The 21015-nt window shown below is 42.7% G+C and overlaps 2 protein-coding genes across 3 annotated transcripts in view; both read left to right on the forward strand.

Annotated features, from left to right (window-relative positions):
- Positions 1–4423: 4423 nt before the first annotated feature.
- LOC122488337 (small nuclear ribonucleoprotein F-like) lies at positions 4424–5059 on the forward strand. The gene has a single exon (XM_043589637.1). It carries the CDS (start codon positions 4889–4891, stop codon positions 5057–5059), a length of 171 nt encoding a protein of 56 aa, XP_043445572.1. The 5' UTR covers positions 4424–4888.
- Positions 5060–8791: 3732 nt separating this feature from the next.
- AHCYL2 (adenosylhomocysteinase like 2) overlaps positions 8792–21015 on the forward strand; it is a 170149-nt gene continuing 157925 nt past the window's right edge. For both annotated transcript variants that reach the window (XM_043589496.1, XM_043589497.1), the window contains exon 1: positions 8792–9207. In XM_043589496.1, coding sequence (XP_043445431.1) covers positions 8845–9207 — 363 coding nt within the window. In that variant the 5' untranslated portion in view covers positions 8792–8844. The remainder of the gene's footprint in view (positions 9208–21015) is intronic.

Raw genomic sequence — 21015 nt, forward strand, 5'->3', positions numbered from 1 at the left:
TAGAGATTACTTAATAAAAATAAGGTAAAGTAAAATAAAATCCACGGGCCCTGGTCTTGACCCGTTTACCTGGTCCTGACCACATTTGTTTTCCACTTCCTCCTCGGACTATTCCGAAAGGCCAGTGGCTTGGCACTGTTGAGGTCATGACTGACAGTCAGATGTCAAGTTGTTATCAGCTTAATGTGCTGGCTGTCCTTCCCAGCTAGTCAGCTGCATATGGACAAAAACTCTTCTGTGGCCATAGCTGCCTCACTATGCACTGACCATAAGATGATTGAACAAGAACACGCAGCTGCCCCTGGAGTGACGACTGGGGGCAAGTAGCCCCCGCTAGTGTAGATGAGCATGGATCCTTGTGGCAATCCGGGGCCCCACCTCTGGGGGCCTCTTCCTTCTTCTTCTTCTTATATATATATATATATATATTTATTTATTTTGAGAAGGGGGAGGGGCAGAGAGAGGGGGAGAGAGAATCCCAAACAGGCTCTGTGCTGTTGGCCTGGAGCCCAATGCCGGGCTCCATCTCACGAACCATGAGATGCTGACCTGAGCAGAAGTCCAGAGTTGGACGCTTAACCGATTGAGCCACCCAGGCGCCCTTGGGGGGGCGTCTCCTAAAAGGGATGTCAGTAGGGCCAGCTTCCTCCTGTGGGCAAAGGAATTCATACTTCCTCCTGTGAGCCCCACTTCCTCCAAAAAGATGTCAGTAGAAGACTGCAAAGTAGGTTGCAAGGACTCAGGATCAGGTGGAAAGGATCTGTGGAGGAAAGGCGGTGATACCCACAGACTCGGAAGGTACTGACTCTGGGGTACTGACCAGATTTGTTCACGTGATGGGGACACAAGCATTTTGCCCAGAGCCAGATTCCAGGGGAAGCGAACTAATATACTGATCTGATCACGTTCCAGGTACTTTATATGTGAGTGATTATAAGAATAGTTGACTCTTACTGAATGCTTGCCGGGCTCTTTTCCAAGCACTTTACATGCATTCATTCACTGAATCTCACCACAGATCTGTGAGGCACAGAAAGGTTTCATAGTTCACCCAAGGCCACACAGTAAGCGGTAATGCTGGGATACTGTCAGGGGACCTGGCTACAGAGTGGGCTCTTGGCCACTGCGTTTGGCAGTCTCTTGGTTAATTCAGAAGGATCAGAGGAGCTGGTTTTTTGAAGAAATAAGCTCAGCAAAGCAAAATGACTTGCGCACAACCTCCTAGGTAGTAAGCGACAGACCCCCCCGCCCTGGGCCCAAGGTCTTCCCGACTACCAAGTCCAGACTCTCCAGTCTCAGCTCTGACTTTGGATTTTTCCTCCCATCCAGGTTTCCCGCGCTGTGTTCCCTCTGTACCCCTTCGTGGTTGCTTACCTCACTCACTCTTGCCATTACTGCTTCCCTCAGCAGTGATAGAGCTATTTTTTGACCTTTATCAACAAGAGCATTTAAAAGAGTAAAATGTATCAGTGTTGTCTAAGGCTCTTTTCTGAAGTAAAGGAAAATGTCGACAGCTTTCTTTTCATCTCCATGGACGTTCCCTCCATTCCTTCTTTCTTTAGTGGGAATACTTACAATAAAATACTTATAAAAGGATGCGGAATGGGATGTAGGGGGAGTTGACTGTGGGCTTTAAAAGCTCAGAAACATTACCTTTCTACCTCTGGCCATGGAGGCTGACAGACTCTGTAACCACGAGAGGGCACTGTGAGTTCACTTTTTGTGAATGCTTCTGAGGGTGGCAGATAGCGTTCCAGGACCCGGACACTCCCACAACCAAGAAATCCTGCAGTATTTTTATAGGAGCACCAGCTCTCATGACTGAGTCATAGTGGTCGCTTTTCTACCAAAGCCCCCTGAACTACATCCCTGGAAGAAATACCTCAGGGTCCAAAAGGAGCTTGGTTTGGGGGACCCCCTGTGATCTGGCTGCTGCCCTGAGAACAGAAGTCTCCAGGCATTCAGTGCTGCTGCAGCAAGCAGTTTCCTCCCTCACGGGTTCCATTGGGTCCCTTACCATCTCAGCTCAGTCGTCCATCTTCCTAGGTTGGGAGGCCTGCCTCTTTTGGTCCCGGCTTCTTTGAAGCAGTCCGGCCACTGACCCAACCCTTCCCTCTGCCTGCTGGAATTTCATTTTTGTTTTTTTTTTTAACCTACAAAATTGAAAAGATACAGAAAAGCACAAAGAACAACCTGATAAACACCCATATTCCCACTACTCAGAAGGTATAATTGGAAAAGTCAAATCATTCCACAGGTCTTGTTGATTAAAACAGCTGTCTTGGGACCTGACTCCTACCGGATACCCCATCACTTCCTGTTCTTGGGAGCCAACCTATCTTATTTTATTTTATTTTATTAAAATGTTTATTCATTTTGATGGGGGTGCAGGGGCAGAGAGAGAGGAGGGAGGAGAGAGGAGAGAGGAGAGAGAGAGAATATCCCAAGCAGGTTCCACACTGTCAGCACAAGAGAGCCCCATGCGGGGCTGGATCTCACAAATTGTGAGATCATGACCTGAGCCAAAATCAAGAGTTGGGCACTTAACCGACCGAACCACTCAGGTGTGGTTTATTTAACCAATTTATTCTAGATGCTTCTTATGTTACTTCCATATGTCTGAACAACATGATAATACTATCTCTCTCTCTTTTTTTTAACGTTTATTTTTGAGAGAAAGAGAGACTGCACAGGGGAGGGGCAGAGAGGGAGGGAGGGAGAGGATGCAAAGTGGGCTCCCTGCTGACAACAAAGAATCGATACGGGGGGCTCGAACTCACAAACCGTGAGATCACGACTTGAGCTGAAGTCAGTCGCTTAACCCACTGAGCCACCCAGACGCCTCAGTAATACCACCTCTTGAATGTTCATTTGAGGTGTTACCATTTGACTTTTCAGCATAGAGGATCAGGATTGAGCTGTTTTTCAATCTTTGCCTATAGGCAGGGGGGAAAAAAGTAGAAGGGAGGAGGTAATAGTCACAGTTTTGAAAGCTGGAAAGCAAAGGATGATGGGTAACTTAGCAGATTTGAAAAAGCAAAGTCTTAGGCAGCAGTAAGAAATAAGAAATATTCTTACTAAGCTAAGAAACTAAGAAAGCTTCCACTGCAGCACCCCCAGAAGGCTCTGCATTGGAGGCAGTAAGTAGGTACCTCAGGAGATAGAAATGAAAGCAGGAGGGTGGGTTCCTGGTCCCCTCCCGAACTCTGAATAGTCAGATGACTGCCTTTCTCCCACACTGGCTGACTGTTCAGTTCATTCTCTGGGGAAGGCAGAGGGTCTGTGGTATTTAATGGAATTGTCTTCTAGCTTCTCAAACTCATTTTAAGAAGTTCAGTATCTTTCTGACTCTTGAGCTTTTGTAAAATTGTTATTCTTCGACCCACTCCCGACATTTGAAGGATTGTCTCTTTGTCCCCAGAATTTGGAATTTTTTTTTCTTTTTTTTTTTTAACGTTTATTTATTTTTGAGACAGAGAGAGACAGAGCATGAACAGGGGAGGGGCAGAGAGAGAGGGAGACACAGAATCTGAAACAGGCTCCAGGCTCTGAGCTGTCAGCACAGAGCCCGACGCGGGGCTTGAACCCACGGACCGTGAGATCATGAGCTGAGCCGAAGTCGGACGCTTAACCGACTGAGCCACCCAGGCACCCCCCAGAATTTTGAAATTTTACAATGATGCATATTTACGTGAGTCTATTTTCATCTATTGGGCTGTGTACCTAATGACCCCTTTCATTGTGGAAATTCTTATGTTTTGGTTTTGGGAAATTTAAAAAATTATTTCATTGAATCACATTCCCCACCCCTCACCCCCAAACATACCATTGTCTTTGTTGCCTCTTTTTGGCACTCATATTATTCAGATGTTGGACTTCTCCAACTGGCCCTCGAAATGATTTTGGTTGTTTTTTTGTTTTTGAGTAAACTCTGCACTCGCGTGGGACTCAAATTCATGACCCGGAGATCAAGAATCACACGCTTTTCAGACTGAGCCAGCCAGGTGCCCCTTCTTCTTCCCCTCCTCCTCCTCCTCCTCCTTCTTCTTTTTAATTTAAAGAAAAAACTTATTGAAGATTGGAAAAACAATTCCTAAAAGACCAACTTTTCCAGAAAACTGTAGCTTCACAATGCATTCCATCTGTCATGTTAAAACATGCATTAGACAGACACAAATTTAAAAACCATAAAACAAGACGCCATTCTTCAACAATCTGAGCAGAGAGAAAATGCATCTTTCCTATTTTTAATTTCTTTCTCTTTTTATTTCCTGAGTTTTTTAAAATTTCTGCTACGCGCTTTCATTTTAAAAGTCTTATGTTTGCTTTCCGAATGTTCACTTCTTAAAATAGCATGTTCTTTCACAAATACAATATCTGAAGTCTCTGAGGATATTAATGATTTTTTTTTTTTTGGTCTTGATTTCTCCTTGATGCATTGCTTCTGTTTCCTCTTTGTTATTTATTTTTTCTCCTTGCTTATGTTGGTTTCTGTCTTTTGCACTGAAGGTTTTCTTCATGTATCTGATGACTGTCTGTCTGCTCATACTTAAGAGTGTTATACTAAATGTTTTTCTAGAAACTCTGTGAACATGGGTATGGTCTTCACCAAGGGGGATCTGGCCGGCCTATTTCCTCCAGAGAATTCTCAATGTTAGTATCTTCCGGTTTTCTCTCTTGGGTTTGTCAGATACCTCAGAAGTTCTTCCAATTTCCCCCATGGAACATACATTCCTGCTTGCCAAGGTCTGGCAGCTGAAAGAGCCAAGTAGGGAAGAACTGAAATCTAAATATTTCATAAACTGCTGGCTGTAGCCTCTCCAGTCATGAGGGATAGACAATAGCTCAGTTGGCGGTGAGGGGCCTGCAGCACTTGCTTGTAGTTGGGATGAGTTTGCCCCTGAATCACAAACCTTTCCTGAATGGATTAATAGGAAAGTCAGTAAAGGTGAAACTTAAGTGGGGAATGGAGTATAAAGGCCACCTGATATCTGTAGATAGCATGCAGCTTGCAAACAGAAGAATACATAGATGGAGCATTGTATGGACATTTGGATGAAGCTTTTCTTTAATGTTTATTTAGTTATTCAGAGAGAGAGAGAGAGAGAGCAGGTAAGGGGCAGAGAGAGAGAGAGAGAGAGGAAGAGAGAGAATCCTAAGCAGGCTCCGTTCCATTAGCACAGAGCCCATTGTGGGGCTCGATCCCACGAACCATGAGATCATGCCTGAGCCGAAATCAAAAGTCAGATATTTAACCAACTGAGCCATCCATGTGCCCCTGGGTGAAGTTTTAATAAGACCCTAACCCAGAGGAAGGAGATTGGTATATAGAAACACAAGGCCCCCCATATCCAGTAAGAAGTCATGGACTATATGTACTCAGTGACTGCCCAATTCCATACTTCTTACTGGACAGGTAATCTCACAATATAAAGAACTTTGACTTCTGGCCCTGAATCTGCTGCTAAATCTGAAGTGACTCTTGAGTGAATCTTTTTTTTTTTTTTGAGACAGAGAAAGAGTAGGGGAGGGGTAGTGAGAGTGAGAGAGAGAGAGAGAGAGAGAGAGAGGGAGAGAATCCCAAGCAGCCTCTGCAATGTCAGCACAGAGCTGGACGCAGGGCTTGAACTCACGAACCAGGAGATCGTGACCTGAGCCAAAGTTGGATGCTCAATTGACTGAGCCACCCAGTCGCCCCTCTGAGTAAATCATTTTAACTTCAACTATTAATCTCATTATTTTTTGCGATGTGAGGATTAGAAGAACCTTCCAATTATACGTAGTTCTCTGGGTTTGCTATCTTCATCGCTGAGTGAAAGAAGCAAGACTCATGGCCACTATTTGTAAGAAGGAGAATATATACATAAATACATAGAATATGTCCAGAAGGATGCAGATGAAACTTAAGTGGTTGCATCCAGAGAGAGGAACTGAGGATGACTTTCTTTTCAGTAAATACTCTTGTATCTTTTGAACTTTGAAAAAAATAATTTCATCAACTTGTGCATAATCATCCTGTCTCCAGGATGGTATTTCCCTCTTCTACGGTGCCTGGTGTCCCTCAGTAACAAAGATGGCAGAAGCAGCAAGTGCAGAGGACGGAGTTGAGAATGGTTGACGAATGTGCCCTGGTGTTTGGCTCTAACTGGTGGATGGTGCCTGGATAAATAAAGGATGACTATCACTTTCCTTCCAGCGCTCTGACTCCTTAAGTTTTGTAACCACATCTCACTGAAGAATTAATTCCTCCCTTCAGTAATCAATTCTAGTGGCAGTCCAGGTAGGCAGCTGCTGTCCATGCCCTCCGACACATGCCAGGTGGCTGTACCACAGGTCCCTTGTGTATTAGGGGGAAGAATGAAATCACTTATAGAGCTGTTAATCTCTGCTCCGACAGCTGGAGGATGAAGCTCTAGGCTGGTTCTTTAGAACAGGAAGGAAATTCTGAAAGCCACAGTGTGAAGAGAAACCTTAAGAAGCCCTTGGGTCTGGTGGACTTGTGGGCTTTGTAGAAATAGCAATCCTCAGATGCCTTCCAACACACAGTGTTAGGCATAAATGTGAAGACCAGGACACAAAAGACTCCACTCGGGGTAGAACAACTCCACAAATGAACAGATTTCCCAAGAGAGCAGTAGCACAGGGAAGTAGGGGGTCAAGGCTGATGATTTCTACCTCTTTGCCAGGGAAAATGTAGTCACTCTATAGATGTCCAGAGGTATTCTGGGATTATCAGGGCTATGGCTTGCTCTCTGAACAACCATAAACCTCGAAGATCCCCTTTGCCTCAGTTTCTCTGAGAATAGAGAAGAAATAACCTAACCCATAATCTGTCACTCAACTGCATTTTAATGTATTTTTTCCTAATATTATTTACATAGTAAAATCTTATGGAATGTGGAATTCTGTCTCCTGCATATTGTTTTAGCATATTACTTTATCGTAAGCATTTATTTCATATATATTTTATATATTCCATGATCTTATGGAATGTGAAATTCTGTCTCCACATTACTTTAGCATGTTATTTTATCATACGCATTTATTTCACTCCCTCATTAAAAAAAGTTCTTTGCAAACTTGATTGTATTTTTATTTATTTATTTTAAAACATTTCTTTAATGTTTACTATTTATTTTTGAGAGAGGTAGAGGGGCAGGAGAGAGAGAGAGAGAGAGAGAAGACACAGAGTCGGAAGCAGGCTCCAGGCTCTGAACTGTCAGCACAGAGCCCAATGTGGGGCTGGAATCCATGAAACGTGACATCATGACCTGAGCCGAAGTAGAACACTTAACCGACTGAGCCACCCAGGCACCCTGCAAACTTGATTTTATTGTATTTTTTTATTTTATTATTTTTTTAATTTTTTAACGTGTATTTATTATTGAGAGACAGAGAGACACAGAGCATGAGCAGCGGAGGGGTAGAGAGAAGGTGAGACACAGAATCCGAAGCAGGCTCCAGGCTCTGAGCTGTCAGCACAGAGCCCCATGTGGGGCTCGAACCCACAAACTGTGAGATCATGACCTGAGCCAAAGTGGGTTGCCTAACCAACTGAGCCACTCAGGCGCCCCGCAAACTTTATTTTAAAGGCTGTAACCATTCCCCTATCGCTGGACATTAAAGCAGTTTCAGTATCTTTTTGTCACTAAAAATGAAACCAGTATACGTCTTTGTAGTTACACCTTTTAACATAAAAGTTTGATCTGGCAAACTTACCTTGGCATCAATAAACAATCTAAAACCTCGGAAAAGAACCCATAAAAGTACAAAGAAAGTTAAAAAAAAATCATCTCAAAGCCCATCAGTTAAGGAAGTCACTGCTCACATTTATTTAATATTCCTCTCCGCTTATGTATTTATTCGAATTTCATATTATTTCTCTAGTAGAATCAATAGGTCAGAAGATTTGGCTTCGCTTAAAGCTACCTGTTATTCCTTAGTTTGGAAATTTCTTTTTTTTCTTTTCTTAGTTTTTAAATTTCGGCCTAGTGATACCTAACTACTTTTTTAGACTGATTTTAAACTTCCAAACTCAAAATGTGCCAGAAATTGCCACATCAGGTAAGGTCCTATTTTTATTACTTCTATAAACATTCCCGTTTAAGTCCAGAAAGGTTTCAGGGTCCAGATTTCACATAAATATAAAAACCAAGCTACTTTAAAGCTGGAGGCCAGCGCTCTCTTCACGTGACGCCGCCGCTTTTCCTTTAAATGCCTGGTCACGTGATCGCAGACGTGTACAGACGGAGGAAATTTACGCTGTCAGGGTAGGGAGTCATTCCTCCCCCACCTTCCCAACCCTAGGGTTCTTGGCTTTCCCTTCCCGGAAGCCGCAACTCCTCAGGAGACTTTCTTCCCCATCCCCTTAGTCGTGTCACACCTACTCTCAGTCCTTTCCTTCCAGTTAGTCCCCGGTGCTAGAGCTCTGTCTTTCTCGCAGTATCCCACTAGCCAGAGGCAGGGCGACGGGGACTACGACTCCCAGGAGGCATTGCGGACCCCGCCCCTGGGGGCGCGCAGTGTAGGTTGGGGGCTGAGGTCCCACGGTCGTCTCGCCGCGTGCTGCCTGGAGCAAGCGCACTACAGGTTCCGTGGCGCCTCGCGCGCGAGGCGTGCAGGGCCAGGCCGGGGCGGGGCGGGGCCGGGCGGGGTGGGGCGGGACAGGCTGGGGCTGGCTGGCCGGCGGGCGGGCGGGCAGGCGGGCGGAGGCAGGGGGTGGGAGCGGAGGCGATGGAGGGGAGGAGTGGGGGAAGGGGGGAGGGAAGGGGAAGGGAGGCGGGAGGCGGGGCCGAGCTGGAGCCGGAGCTGGAGTCAGAGCCGGCGGTTGCAGTGGAGGCGGTGATGTCGGTGCAGGTCGTGTCAGCAGCGGCTACCGCGAAGGTGCCTGAGGTGGAGCTGAAAGACCTGAGCCCCTCCGAGGCGGAGCCGCAACTGGGACTGAGCACGTCGGCTGTGAGCGCCATGGCCCCCCCGGCAGGCGGCGGGGACCCCGAGGCTCCAGCCCCCGCCGCGGAGCGGCCCCCGGCCCCTGGCCCGGGCTCGGGGCCCGCCGCCGCTCTCAGCCCAGCCGCCGGGAAAGTGCCTCAGGCGTCGGCCATGAAGCGGAGCGACCCTCATCACCAGCACCAGCGGCACCGAGACGGCGGCGAGGCCCTGGTTAGCCCCGACGGCACCGTCACCGAGGCGCCGCGCACAGTCAAGAAGGTACTGGGGCCGGGCTGCCTCTCGCGGAGAGAGGGAGGGAGGGGGAACCGCAGATGGTCGCGGCATGGCAGCAGCACCCTCCACGCCCTCTCTTCCGATCATACAAGCCCGGAGAGCCCTTTTCCCCTGAAACCCACTCGCTGAGAGATGCCCCCACCTGCCCCCAGTTATGGGGAGCGAAGACTCCAGGTGGCACGGGAGTACTTCGCTATGAATAACATGGAGGTAGCGCTCTCCGCTACTACTTAGAATAGGCAGGGGAGGAGAGGCACCTAATACTATCCTTCGCCTGAGCACCCAGCATGCTCCCATGTGTTATTTTCCAGACCATTCAGGGAAAAGACCCCGATGGTGTAGAAAAATCTTACCGCTTGTGAGAGTTCACCCAGCAGTAGGGTGGAAACATCTTTTCTGTTTGGAGGACGAGTAAGTAGTAGTTAACCTGCCCTGAAATCCTCAGTTGTCTGGTTTCGGCACAGATGATGACTTTCTGCCTTTCTGTGGCCAACCGCTTCTTTAGAGCAGTACTGATGCTGTGCCCTTCATTCCAGATACTGCAGTATCCTTGCATCTTCTCTGAATGTAGAAGGGTAATGGAGAGAGTCTCTTCACTCTTTTCTCTTCAGAGGTTCCTCCCCTCTGCTTAGTAGTTGGCCACCAGAATTATTAGACTGTGCATGAAGAGGATGACTGTTTTGTTGGTTCCTTACGATCTGGAAGTGTTAGGAAGAGACGCTTCTACTTTGGGGAAAGGCGATCATGGTGAGGCTGGCTGTCTCAGCTGTCAGCTTCTTTCAGACATAGTTTTGAAGAGCCAGTAGTCTCAGAACACCAAGTGAGCTTAGATGTGTGATATTCCAGTATTACCCTTACAATGGCTATCCATGGTGTGCCTCACCTCTCATAAAGCTAAATCAGCACAGGAAAACGGGCGAGTGTCGGAAAAGACAGAGATATGGATCACATAAAAAGGGATTTATGGTCTGATTTCCAAGGCATAATATGAACACAGTGATTTATGGTTTTTTTTTTTAATTGTTGTGAATGATATTTAATTGCTTCATCAGAAGAAGAGCTGTAAAGTGATGTGAAGTCTGCATTCGTATTACTGTGTAAAACTCAGCTGAATTGGAACCCTGGATCCAGCCTAACTTTTGTTGTAATAGTCTCATGATTAAGGTATGAAGCAGATAACCCTTTCATTCTAATTCCCTAGATATAGGTGATAGATGATGTCAGATGTAAGACTGAAGGAATTTGTTTAATTATGCTTTAGGACAGTGTCCAGGTCATTTGCAGAGTGAAACTCCCCTGGGAGGAATTGTAGAAGGCAGCACAGGTCCCAGGGCTGGTAGTACCTAGCATGAGTCTGGAAATCGGAAATATTTCTGACTGGTTGAGTTGCTTTCTCACTTTGGCCAAATTTTTTTCCTGTGATTAGGGATCTTTTTGTGTAAAATTCTGTAATTTGAATTCTAATAATTTGAATAGATCTCTTGACTGTAAAGATTGTGTAACAAATTACTTTTAGGGCATAGGATTTACAGACAGGCAAACCTGGGTTTCAATACTAGTATCCTCACTAACTAGCTTTTGGGTAATTTCTAAATTTTCCAAATCTCTTAGTTTCCTCTGTTATAAAATGTAAATACTAATATGATTGAAGATTAGAAGTATTTGTAAAGGGCTTTAGCATAGAACTTGGCACAAGTACCAAGGGCTTAAGAGATGATGGCTATTATTATTAAGGACGATTTTATTTTATTCCTCCTCCAACTGTGGATTAAGTGCATGCCACCATGACCTCGTCTGAAAGGTACACTCAGTTCAATAGACTTTATATAAAGAAGTTAAAAAATCACAGGTCAGCATGTCAGTCTATTTTTCTTAAATCTAGATGTGCTTCTTGACCATTTTCCTTGTTGTTGAACCACCTTCTTCCTGTTTTTTTCTAGCATCAAAATGTAGGTTCCATGATTCTAGATTTACTCAGCAGCCTCAAGGCTATGGAAGACAGGGCTGAGCTTGCCTTACAACGTTAATTGCAAACAAAAAACAACTTTTGCTGGAAGTTGAGCAGATGAAACTCTGGGCAAGGATACAGCTGTATGACACAACCAAAGGCATTACTGAGCTCCTTTTGGGGGACAGAATTTTTAACTTTCTTGATATTGAATTGGCTAAATTAAGTGCACGAGACTGCCTGTTTTTCCCCAGATTGAAAGTCACCTCTTAAGAGACTGCAGTGTGACATTTTGATTTGTTGCCTCTTTCTTGATTCTTAGATTGTTTATTTAATCATTCTTACCTTGACACCTTTCTGCTTTTATTATAGGGAGCGATTGGGGATATTAGATCTTGAAATAGCTACTTTTGGCTATGTAATTGGTGACTGTGGCTTTTATTTTGTAACTGTCACATACAAGCTTATTTATCTTAAGTCACATTTTAGTTGATGGTTTCCCTTACTCTGTTCATGTATCTGTCATCAGTTTTCTCTGATCCGTTACTCTGCTCAGCCACATGAGGGAAATAAACTTTTTGTAAGAGCCAGAATTCCCAAGTACAGTAGTTAATAAGAATGAGCATATGGTATGCAGATTACTTAGTCACATCTTATCTTTGACTCCTACCTTCATCATGTAACTTGCGGTGCTGTGGGGACCAGATCTTGTTATTGTGGCTATTGTATATTTGTATTAACGTCTTTCTTCATAAGTTCACGTTCGGTGAACCCGACAAACCAAAAATCTCTGTAAGAAGTGATTTGTGGAATCGGAAGATAAGTTTCAAGTGAATGCAGTAGTAGTAGTTGAGAGGGTTTCTTCCCTGTGTTCTTGAAAATGGGGTAATAAGAATGTCATAGCACATTTCTCACGGCAGGGGAAACAAGGCAGGAGAGGATTTATTTCAGGAAAGTTGAAACTTTCTGACAGTAAGGCTGCAAGCCTCAGAACTGTAACTCGTTTGTGCTTACATCAGTATTGGTAATGACCATGTTCAAGCAGTCTTTTTTTTTTTTCTTTTTCCTTTTTGGCAAACGTATCCACTTTGCACTGGATTTGTTGCTGTCAGCAGAGAATGAGTTGAGCCATGTTAGTTCTTTCTTGCCCTGAATTCTTTAAGCTCTTGATTTGGTTAATTATAGATCACTAAAACGGAACCTTTTGGATGCAGGCATGGTATTGTGGGAGCAGTATGACTCTTTTTGCCAGTTAGGAAAGTACAGGCTTGCAAAATGTTCATTAAAACAATTGGCAGAATGATCCTAATATGGTTTACCATCAATTGACCTTTTATATTCCAGGAAATGTTAGAAGCATTTTTCTTTTTTTCTTTATTTTAGAGAAAGAGCTTGTGAGTGCAAGCAGGGGAAAGGGGCAGAGGGAGAGAGAGAGAGAAGTATCCTAAGCAGTGCAGAGCCTAACATGGGGCTTGATCCCTGGGATCGAGACCTGAGCTGAAATCAAGAGTCTGTCGCTTAGGGGTGCCTGGGTGGCTCCGTTGGTTAAGTGTCCGACCTCGACCTCGGCTCAGGTCATGATCTCATGGTGTGTGAGTTCAAGCCCCTCATGGGCTCTGTGCTGACAGCTCAGAGCCTGGAGCCTGCTCTGGATTCTGTGTTTCTCTCTCTCTCTGCTCCTGCCCTGCTCACACTCTGTCTTTGTCTCTCAAAAAGTGAGTAAACATTAAAAAAAAAAAAAAAAAAAGGTCTGTCCCTTAACCGACTGAGCCACCCAGGCACCCTTATAGGCATTTTTCTAATCCTGACAATAGCACATTGAGATATAGGTGGCATTATCTCCATTTTACAGATAAGGAAATGGGGTTCCGAGAGGTAAAGTGCCTTGCCCAAGATTATACATCCAGCAAGCTGCAGAGCTAGGACTTAAATCTGTTTTAAACCTTTGCTTGTTTCCAAAGCCTGTGTCCTTTTTATTATACCATACTGATTCTTTCTAAATTCTTAGATGCTGGATTCTGGCCTTCTCCCAGAAGTGTTTCAGAATACTTAGTGACCTCTAAGGTATGCCTGTCTGCCCTAAGGTTTAGGCCATTCAAAACCAAAGTTAAGGAGGGTCTGAGTCAGGGTTCTAGGAATAGGAGAGAAAAATAAATGTACAAATGTAGAACCTCAAAAAATTGTAAAATTATAAGGAAGAAGCGCATCTTACATATATAAAAAGGTGTTTCAAGATCAATGATGCATTTTCACATTAGTAATCTGAGAAATTTATCCTTATTTTTAAAGTTATAGGGGCGCCTGGGTGGCTCAGTCGGTTAAGCATCTGACTTCGGCTCAGGTCATGATGTCACGGTCCGTGAGTTCGAGCCTCGCGTCGGGCTCTGTGCTGACAGCTCAGAGCCTGGAGCCTGTTTCAGATTCTGTGTCTCCCTCTCTCTCTGACCCTCCCCCGTTCATGCTCTGTTTCTCTCTGTCTCAAAAATAAATAAACATTAAAAAAAGTAATAAAGTTATAAGTAAATCTGGAGTACCTGAAGAATATGCTCTTCCTTTCTGTCCCACTAATAGTTTTCTCCCTGTTCTTTAACTCTCACTTTCTCTGTGAATCAGTCTCTAATTAGGCGTTTTGAAAATTAGAAGGAGAAGCATACTGTTATGTATTCCAGCTGTGTACCAGGTACTGTATCAGAGAGCCTTGCATACATTGTTTTAGTTAATTCTTCTATGAGCTCTCCTTGTTTTATTGAGGAAACAGAGCTGAAGAGATTAAGGAATTTGTCTCAAGGTTCCACATTTAGTAATGTGATGGAGCTAATAGAACTCTACTCTGATGCCAAAGCCCAGACTCTTGCTTTTCAGTTGAAGTTTCATTTCGCTGTTCAAAGCTCAGATTGAATATTTTATTTTGTTTTGTTTTGTTTTGTTTTGTTTTGTTTTGTTTTGTTTTGTTTTAGAGAGTGCATGAGCAGGGGAGGGGCAGAGAGGGAGAGGGAGAGAGAGAGAATCCCAAGCAGGACTGACAGTGCGGAGCCTGACATGGGACTCGAATTCACAAACTGCGAGATCATGACCTGAGCCGAAACCAAGAGTTAGCCACTTAACCACCTGAGCCACCCAGGCGCCCCATCAGATTGAATCTTTTAAATTTTAGTTAATTTGTATATTTTTTTGTGGATGTTTTTGTTATTTCACCAACAGGCAATTTCTTTTTATTTATTGAGGTTGTTTCATGGTGTATATACCATATATTTATTTGAACACTTATGAGTTTTCTGAGAATGCAGCCCTTATTTTATATTAGTATGATTTATGAATTCTATTCTCCTTACTCCTGGGAAAGACTGAACATTAGGAATCTGGGAGGTTCCTCAGAGCTGAAGTAGCAGTTGTGTATTTGATGTCTTGTCCAGCTAATTGAAGAAATGGATATAGTTCATGAAAAAGAGAGTTTCTTTATTACAGAAAATGTTTCTCTACCCCACAATGAAAGGGGGGAGAAAAGACTTACTGGAAACTTTATTTAGACTCTTTGTTGAGTTTATAAAGAATATGCAGTTTCTCTCGTGGTACCTTTGTTAAAAAAATTGAGAGATGTACAACTGAGGTGGATGGGAGAACAGTCTTAACAGTTGCCTCGATCCATCACCCTGCTATTGTGTTCAGGTGGTATGTACAATTAGAGGAGCTGAAATTCCATTTACCCACTAAGAGGTTAAGTAAGCTTGATCAGGTTTCTCGGGAATTTGTAGTAGCTTTTTATACTGTGAACGACCTATGGCCTGAGAGTGAGAGAGCAGAGCTGAGGAGAAAGTGGTGGATTGAAATTTTTTTTGGTAACGGTTCTGAGTCTAAAACTATTTTGATTAAACTAAATAATTTAAGACATGATGTGTATGATCTGCAGTCTCCTCTTTTCCAGCTATATTCTGCAACAGTTCAATTAGCCGTTTTCCTTCTTGGACGTTGGACATTTGGACGGCGTTAATAGCTGGTCATTTCCTATCCTTTTCTTTAAGGGTCTATCAATAGAAATGTATTGGTTTGGAGCCCAGGGTTTTTTGGGTTTTTTTTTTTTGGCTCCGAACCTATATTAAGGATGGAGACAGAGGTTCTAGAGCTGGTTGAGTTTCTCTGAGTATAAATCAGACTTTTCCTTAAAGCCTTTCTGAATACTGCAGAGCTGTCATTGAGAGTTAAGTAACCTGAGGCTAAAACTGGCTTCATCTTCCCTATAAACTTAATCTCCCGCAGTGCTCCATGTGAACCCTTTTGATCACTCTAACAGAGTTGATGCTGTTGACTACCTTTTTTTAGAAGCTCTTCCCTTGGCTTCAGTTATGACTCTTCACTTGTGGCTACCATTTACTGAATACTTTACTCTCTGCCCGGCAGCTATCTCATCTCATTTAATCCTCATCACAACTTTATCAGATGAATATTATTCTCTTTATTTTACAGATGAGAAAATACAGGCTCAAAGAGAATAATTAACTTGCTCAAGGCTTTGCCAATCTGTGATGCCTTTGGGGTTAGTGAGATGCCCATAGCAACAGTGGGAGGCTTTGCCACACTGCCAGCCCCCTCCTTCTCTGACTGTTCTCCCATGTGAAATCTGCTTAAGTTATTGCTGCTGCTGTTAAGACCACTCTGCAACCTTTGGGATCTCAGAATCTGTTCTCAGAGAGAAGGCCTAAACCATCATGCCTCACATCCCTGTTTACCTCAATCACTGACATCCAGTTACCCATTATTTTCTAATACTCATTCCCTACCACTCTCTTCATCCTCTCAGCTAATCCAGTTCCCCCAAATCTTTCCACCATGTCCTCTACAACTTCCCCCTCCATTGTCAGTAAATCCCCATGTAGTATCAGCCTCTAGCGGCAAGATCAAGCTACAGGGGCAACAATGGGGGCCCTGTTCGTGTGGCACCTGGTATCCAGAACTGTAATGGTATAGCTCAAGCTGCAGCATCTCCTGCTTGACATTAGCCATCACATCTTTGTCAAGCCCATTCTGTGTGTGATTTGGGGTGCTCTTTTTAGCTGTGTAGTCCCAAAGCAGCTTTTCCGCTCTGAGAGCTGAACCATGGAGCTGAGAGTTGTTAGAGGAAATCAGAAAACCAAGCAGATTGATGTCACTGTGAATTCATAATTGTCAACCTCGTGTGCATAATCAGCATTGCCTAACAATATTACACATTTCTCTAGTAAGTTCGCTTTCCTACTCACTGCAAATGACTGTTTCAGGCCATCTCTATATCCCGTCTTTCATGTGTTCTTTTTAAATCAGTGATATGCCTTATACTTTAGTATAAAAACAGAAGCCCCCCCCGCCCAAAGGAAATGCCTTCATCTTTATACTTCTCAAATTGACAAACCCACCTGCATTTGGGGCTCATCTTTTTCTCCTTACCTCCTGTTGGATAGAGGAAGCATCCTTCATTCTGCCAGAGACCTGTCTCTTTCAGGTGTCTTCCCACATTCTCCTGTCTTCTTAAAGAACTTTTTCCTCTGATTATTTTCTCTTTCTACTAAAGCCTTTCCTACAGTCTTCCAATTTGTGCTAATCTCTCCCATTTTGAAAACCCTGTCCTCTACCCCCCATATCTCCTTTCTGCTTCTATCCTTTCTATTTCCTTTCACAGCTAAGCTGCTTAAAGGGGTTTTCGTCACATACTATATACAGTTTTTCTTTCCACAAACTCTTTAACCCACTCCTACCTTAATGCTCTGACCAGAATAAGATCTTCTTGCTAAAGTTGCTAATATCCATCAGATTGGGAAACATGGTGGTCTGATTTTTCAGTCCTCATCAAGACCTCTTGGTAGGTCTTACCCAAACTTCTTACCCAAACACTTTCCTCTCTTGGCTTCCACAACACTGCCCTTTACTGTTTTCCTCTCACTTCTCTGGGTGCTCCTTCTCTGTCCCCTTTGTTGGCTTTCTCCTTTATCCTGAGCCCTCTGTTCTTTCCATTGTGTTTTCTTCCTAAATCATCCACATCATTCCTATGCCTTTAAGTATCATCTACATCCCAACAACTCCCCAAATTATTTCTTTAGCCAAGATCCCTCTCCTGAATGCCAATTTTGTGTGTGTCCAAATGCCTACTTGTGGTTGCACTTCAAAACTAACATGAACAAAGTGGGTATTTTTATCTTTCTGTCTAATTCCCAAAATATATTCTTGTTTTCTTACGTTAGTTAAGATGTTTACATTGTTTACATTGTTTTTTCTTTCTTTTAAAAAAATTGTGTTTAATTGCACAAGTAATGCCTAAGTATTTTCTTACAAAATAATTCAGTCTAATGAAGCAGAAGTCCTTCCTTGGCCCTCAGCAAGTCTCATTGCCCTCCTCAGAAGTGACTCCTGCTATCAATTTCTTTCTTGACTTTTTTTTTCTGACCTTACATTCAGAGTTGTGCATAGAGAAATTTGTAGTTTTATAATAACTTGTACATAAAGCATACTATATGTTTGCAGGTTGTTTTTTTTTTCACTTGGAGTTCTTTCCATATCAATATACACAGATCTATCTCAAGTCTTTTTAACCCTGAATTGACTTCCAAAGTCCATACCATTGTTCTTTATTAAATCATTCTTCTGTCGATGCACATTTAACTTAATATTTTTTCTTTATAGACAGTGCTGTTGTAATTACCTGTATGCATTTTTGTGTGTGTGCATGTGTTTCTCTAAGGTAGATACCTAAAAGTAGAATTCTGATGTTGAAAGATATCTACGATTTATTTATTTATTTATTTATTTAAATTAAAAAAAAAATTTTTTTTTCAATTTATTTTTGAGAGAGAAGCAGAGCACGAGCAGGTGAGGGGCAGAAAGAGGGACACAAAGAATGTGAAGCAGGCTCCAGGCTCTGAGCTGTCAGCATAGAGCCTGACGCAGGGCTTGAACTTGTGAACTACGAGATCATGACCTGGCAGAAAGTCGAGCACTTAACCGACTGAGCCACCTGGGCACCCTGAAAGACATCTACATTTTAACAAAATTTTTTTTTAATGTTTATTTATTTTTGAGAGAGAGAGAGCACAAGCAGAGGAGAGACAGAGAGAGAGGAGGACACAGAATCCGAGGCAGGCTCCAGGCCTTGAGCTGTCAGCACAGAACCTGACGTGGGGCTTGAACTCATGAGCTGTGAGATAATGACCTGACCCGAAGTCAGACACTCAACCAACTGAGCCACCCAGGTGCCCCTACATTTTAAACTTAATGCTGCCTTCAAAAATGTAGTACCATTTTACACATCAATTAACTATAAACAAGGTAACCTTTTCACCACATCTTTACCAACCACTGGATTTACATCTTTCATGAGGAAAATCACTTACTGTTTTTATTAGCATTTTTTCTGCTTAACAGTATTTATGAGTGACTACTATGTGCCAAGTGCTAGGGATACAGCAGTGAAGATCTCTGCCATCTTCATGTTGGCTTGTAGGAATTCTTTATGTTTTGGATATTAATTATGTATATGTTGCAAGTATTTTTTTCTGTTTTATTTCTTATTGACTTGTGACTTTATGATTTTAGAAGTTTTTCTAAAATTTAAAAGAAAGAAAGGAACACTTAGGTGGCTCAGTTGGTTGGGAGTCCAACTCTTGATCAGATCATGATCCCAGGGTTGTGGGATTGAGCTCCAAGCCCCACGTCGGGCTCCATGCTAAGCTTGAAGTCTGCTTAAGATTCTCTCTCTCTCTCTCTCTCTCTCTCTCTCTCTCTTTCTCTTTCTCCCCCTGCCCTTCTGCTCCTCACCCCCACTCACTCGTGCATGCTCAATCTCTTGCTCTCTAGAAAAAAAGTTTTTACATAGTCACATTGGGCATTGTTTTCCTCTATGGCTTAAACATTTTGTGTCTTAGAGTGGCATTTTCTACCCCAGGCTTATAAACAAATTATTTTATATTTTCTTCAACTGTTTTTATGGCTGTGTTTATTATATTTTGGTCCTCAGTCCGTCTGGAATTCATTTTGTTTGTAATGTAAGATAGGGATTATTTGGGTTTTTTTTGTTTGTTTGTTTTGTTTTTTTTATTTTGAGAGAGAGAGAGAGGTAATCCAAAGCAGGCTCTGCACTTTCAATACAGAGCCCACTGTGAGGCTTGATCCCGCGAACTGTGAGATCATGACCTGAGCTGAAGTTGGATGTTCAACTAACTGAGCCACCCAGGCACCTCGAGATAGGGACTACTTTGTGATGTAAGATAGATCTATTTGTCCCCAAATAAAATGTAATATTTTACTTTTTTGGGTTTGTTTTCTATGTTTTTCTCTTTAACTTGTCCTTCTTCACTGTTCTCATTTCTTTACTTTCACCTAGACACATAGAAGTAACTTCTGATTGAAGACTGTTTAACTCAAGAATGGCACTAAAAATTTGCCATCCTTGTACTAAGTGCTTGTAATGAGTAATTCATAGAAGCACTTGCTATTGTAGCAAATTTTACATATTTATAAGCATAATTATGTTTGTTCTTGTTTAGTGGATATAGATTTATGTTTTCATAGAATTTGGAGCCTCGATGATACCTCAGATACACATCCTATGCAGCAGTGGTCTACAGAGGAACTCCCCTTCTGCAGTTATACTAAGTTGGAAAAATGTGTGGTCCTTTTCCAATATGACACCTTATTTTTTTTAAGTCATTGCCAGGAACTGAATACATAATAGGGAGAAGGAGATTATAGGAAGAAGAAATTTTGCCCTCATTGCATAATTGTGTGCATTCACATTTCATTTTTTTTGTTTCTATCTTCCAAAGGTAGACATTACCTGCTCTAGGTTAAAGACAGACTTCTCTTCCTACCAGGTAAATAAAGTGTCTTCTTCAATAAAATTGTTGAATAAAGCTTGACTGAGTCTAGTCTTGGGTGACTCTGCTTTGGGAGACAAATAGAATAGGAATTTTTATTATATTCATACCTATTGTTTGTATAAGGAAGAAAAAAGATGATTGGTCTAATGCTAATTCCTTTTTAGGACCTTTGCTGGACTATATTATAGAAACAGGGAAGCACCTTTACTACTTCTGAATACTTCTCTAATAATCTCCCCTAATGTATTGTGAACTACTTTCGTGCAAAAAAACCTTTTATGTGCTGTGAGCTAAACACTGCTAAGTGGTAGGACTATTAAATCAGCAAAATATCATTCTTGCTCTCAAGGAGAGGGTAGGGAATCTAGATATGAAAATAAATAAATACAGTCTGATGTGATATGAGCAATACTGGAAGCAGGAATCATTGCAGTTTGAAGAGTTCAGTATTGAAATGGGGTGTATCACCTTGGGAAAAGTACTTGGCTGCCTACCCAACAGGTTTCACAGTGTAGCAGAACCTTTTTGAAATTTCCATGTTCTAGCTTTACAAGTTCTGAAATTCACATTTTTAGTACACTTAGAGGTCATTCACTTCTTAGGCTCATTCAAAACAAACTCACAAGAGACGTGTATGTAAAACAAAATGGTAATTTCTTAGATGTAGAATGCTCACGCTGATGTGATATACATGCCGGCAGAGGATACTCTGGAAAATCTACCTAGGAAGTGTAGTTAGAGGCAGTTTATTAAGTTTGGAATCCTTTAGGTCCTTGCTACTCAAACTGGTCCATGACCAGAAGCATTGACATCTCCTGGGAGCTTGTTAGGAATACACAATCTCAGGCAACTCTGGTTCTGTGTTAGTGTGTACCCACCAGAACCTTAGTTTTTTATTTGTTGTGTAATACTGGCTTGGCAGTTGGTCTTATTTCATGCTTCTTTTCTGAAACCTCAGAGTAGAGAGGCAGGAAAATCATTTTCCGGTTTTTTGGAAGGGTAGAT

This window comes from Prionailurus bengalensis, chromosome A2, assembly GCF_016509475.1.
Source record: "Prionailurus bengalensis isolate Pbe53 chromosome A2, Fcat_Pben_1.1_paternal_pri, whole genome shotgun sequence".
NCBI classification, from domain to species: domain Eukaryota; kingdom Metazoa; phylum Chordata; class Mammalia; order Carnivora; family Felidae; genus Prionailurus; species Prionailurus bengalensis.

What these genes read in the sequence shown, in the direction of transcription:
- LOC122488337 (XM_043589637.1), top strand. Translation starts at nt 4,889, where the DNA reads ATGAGTTTGCCCCTGAATCACAAACCTTTCCTGAATGGATTAATAGGA.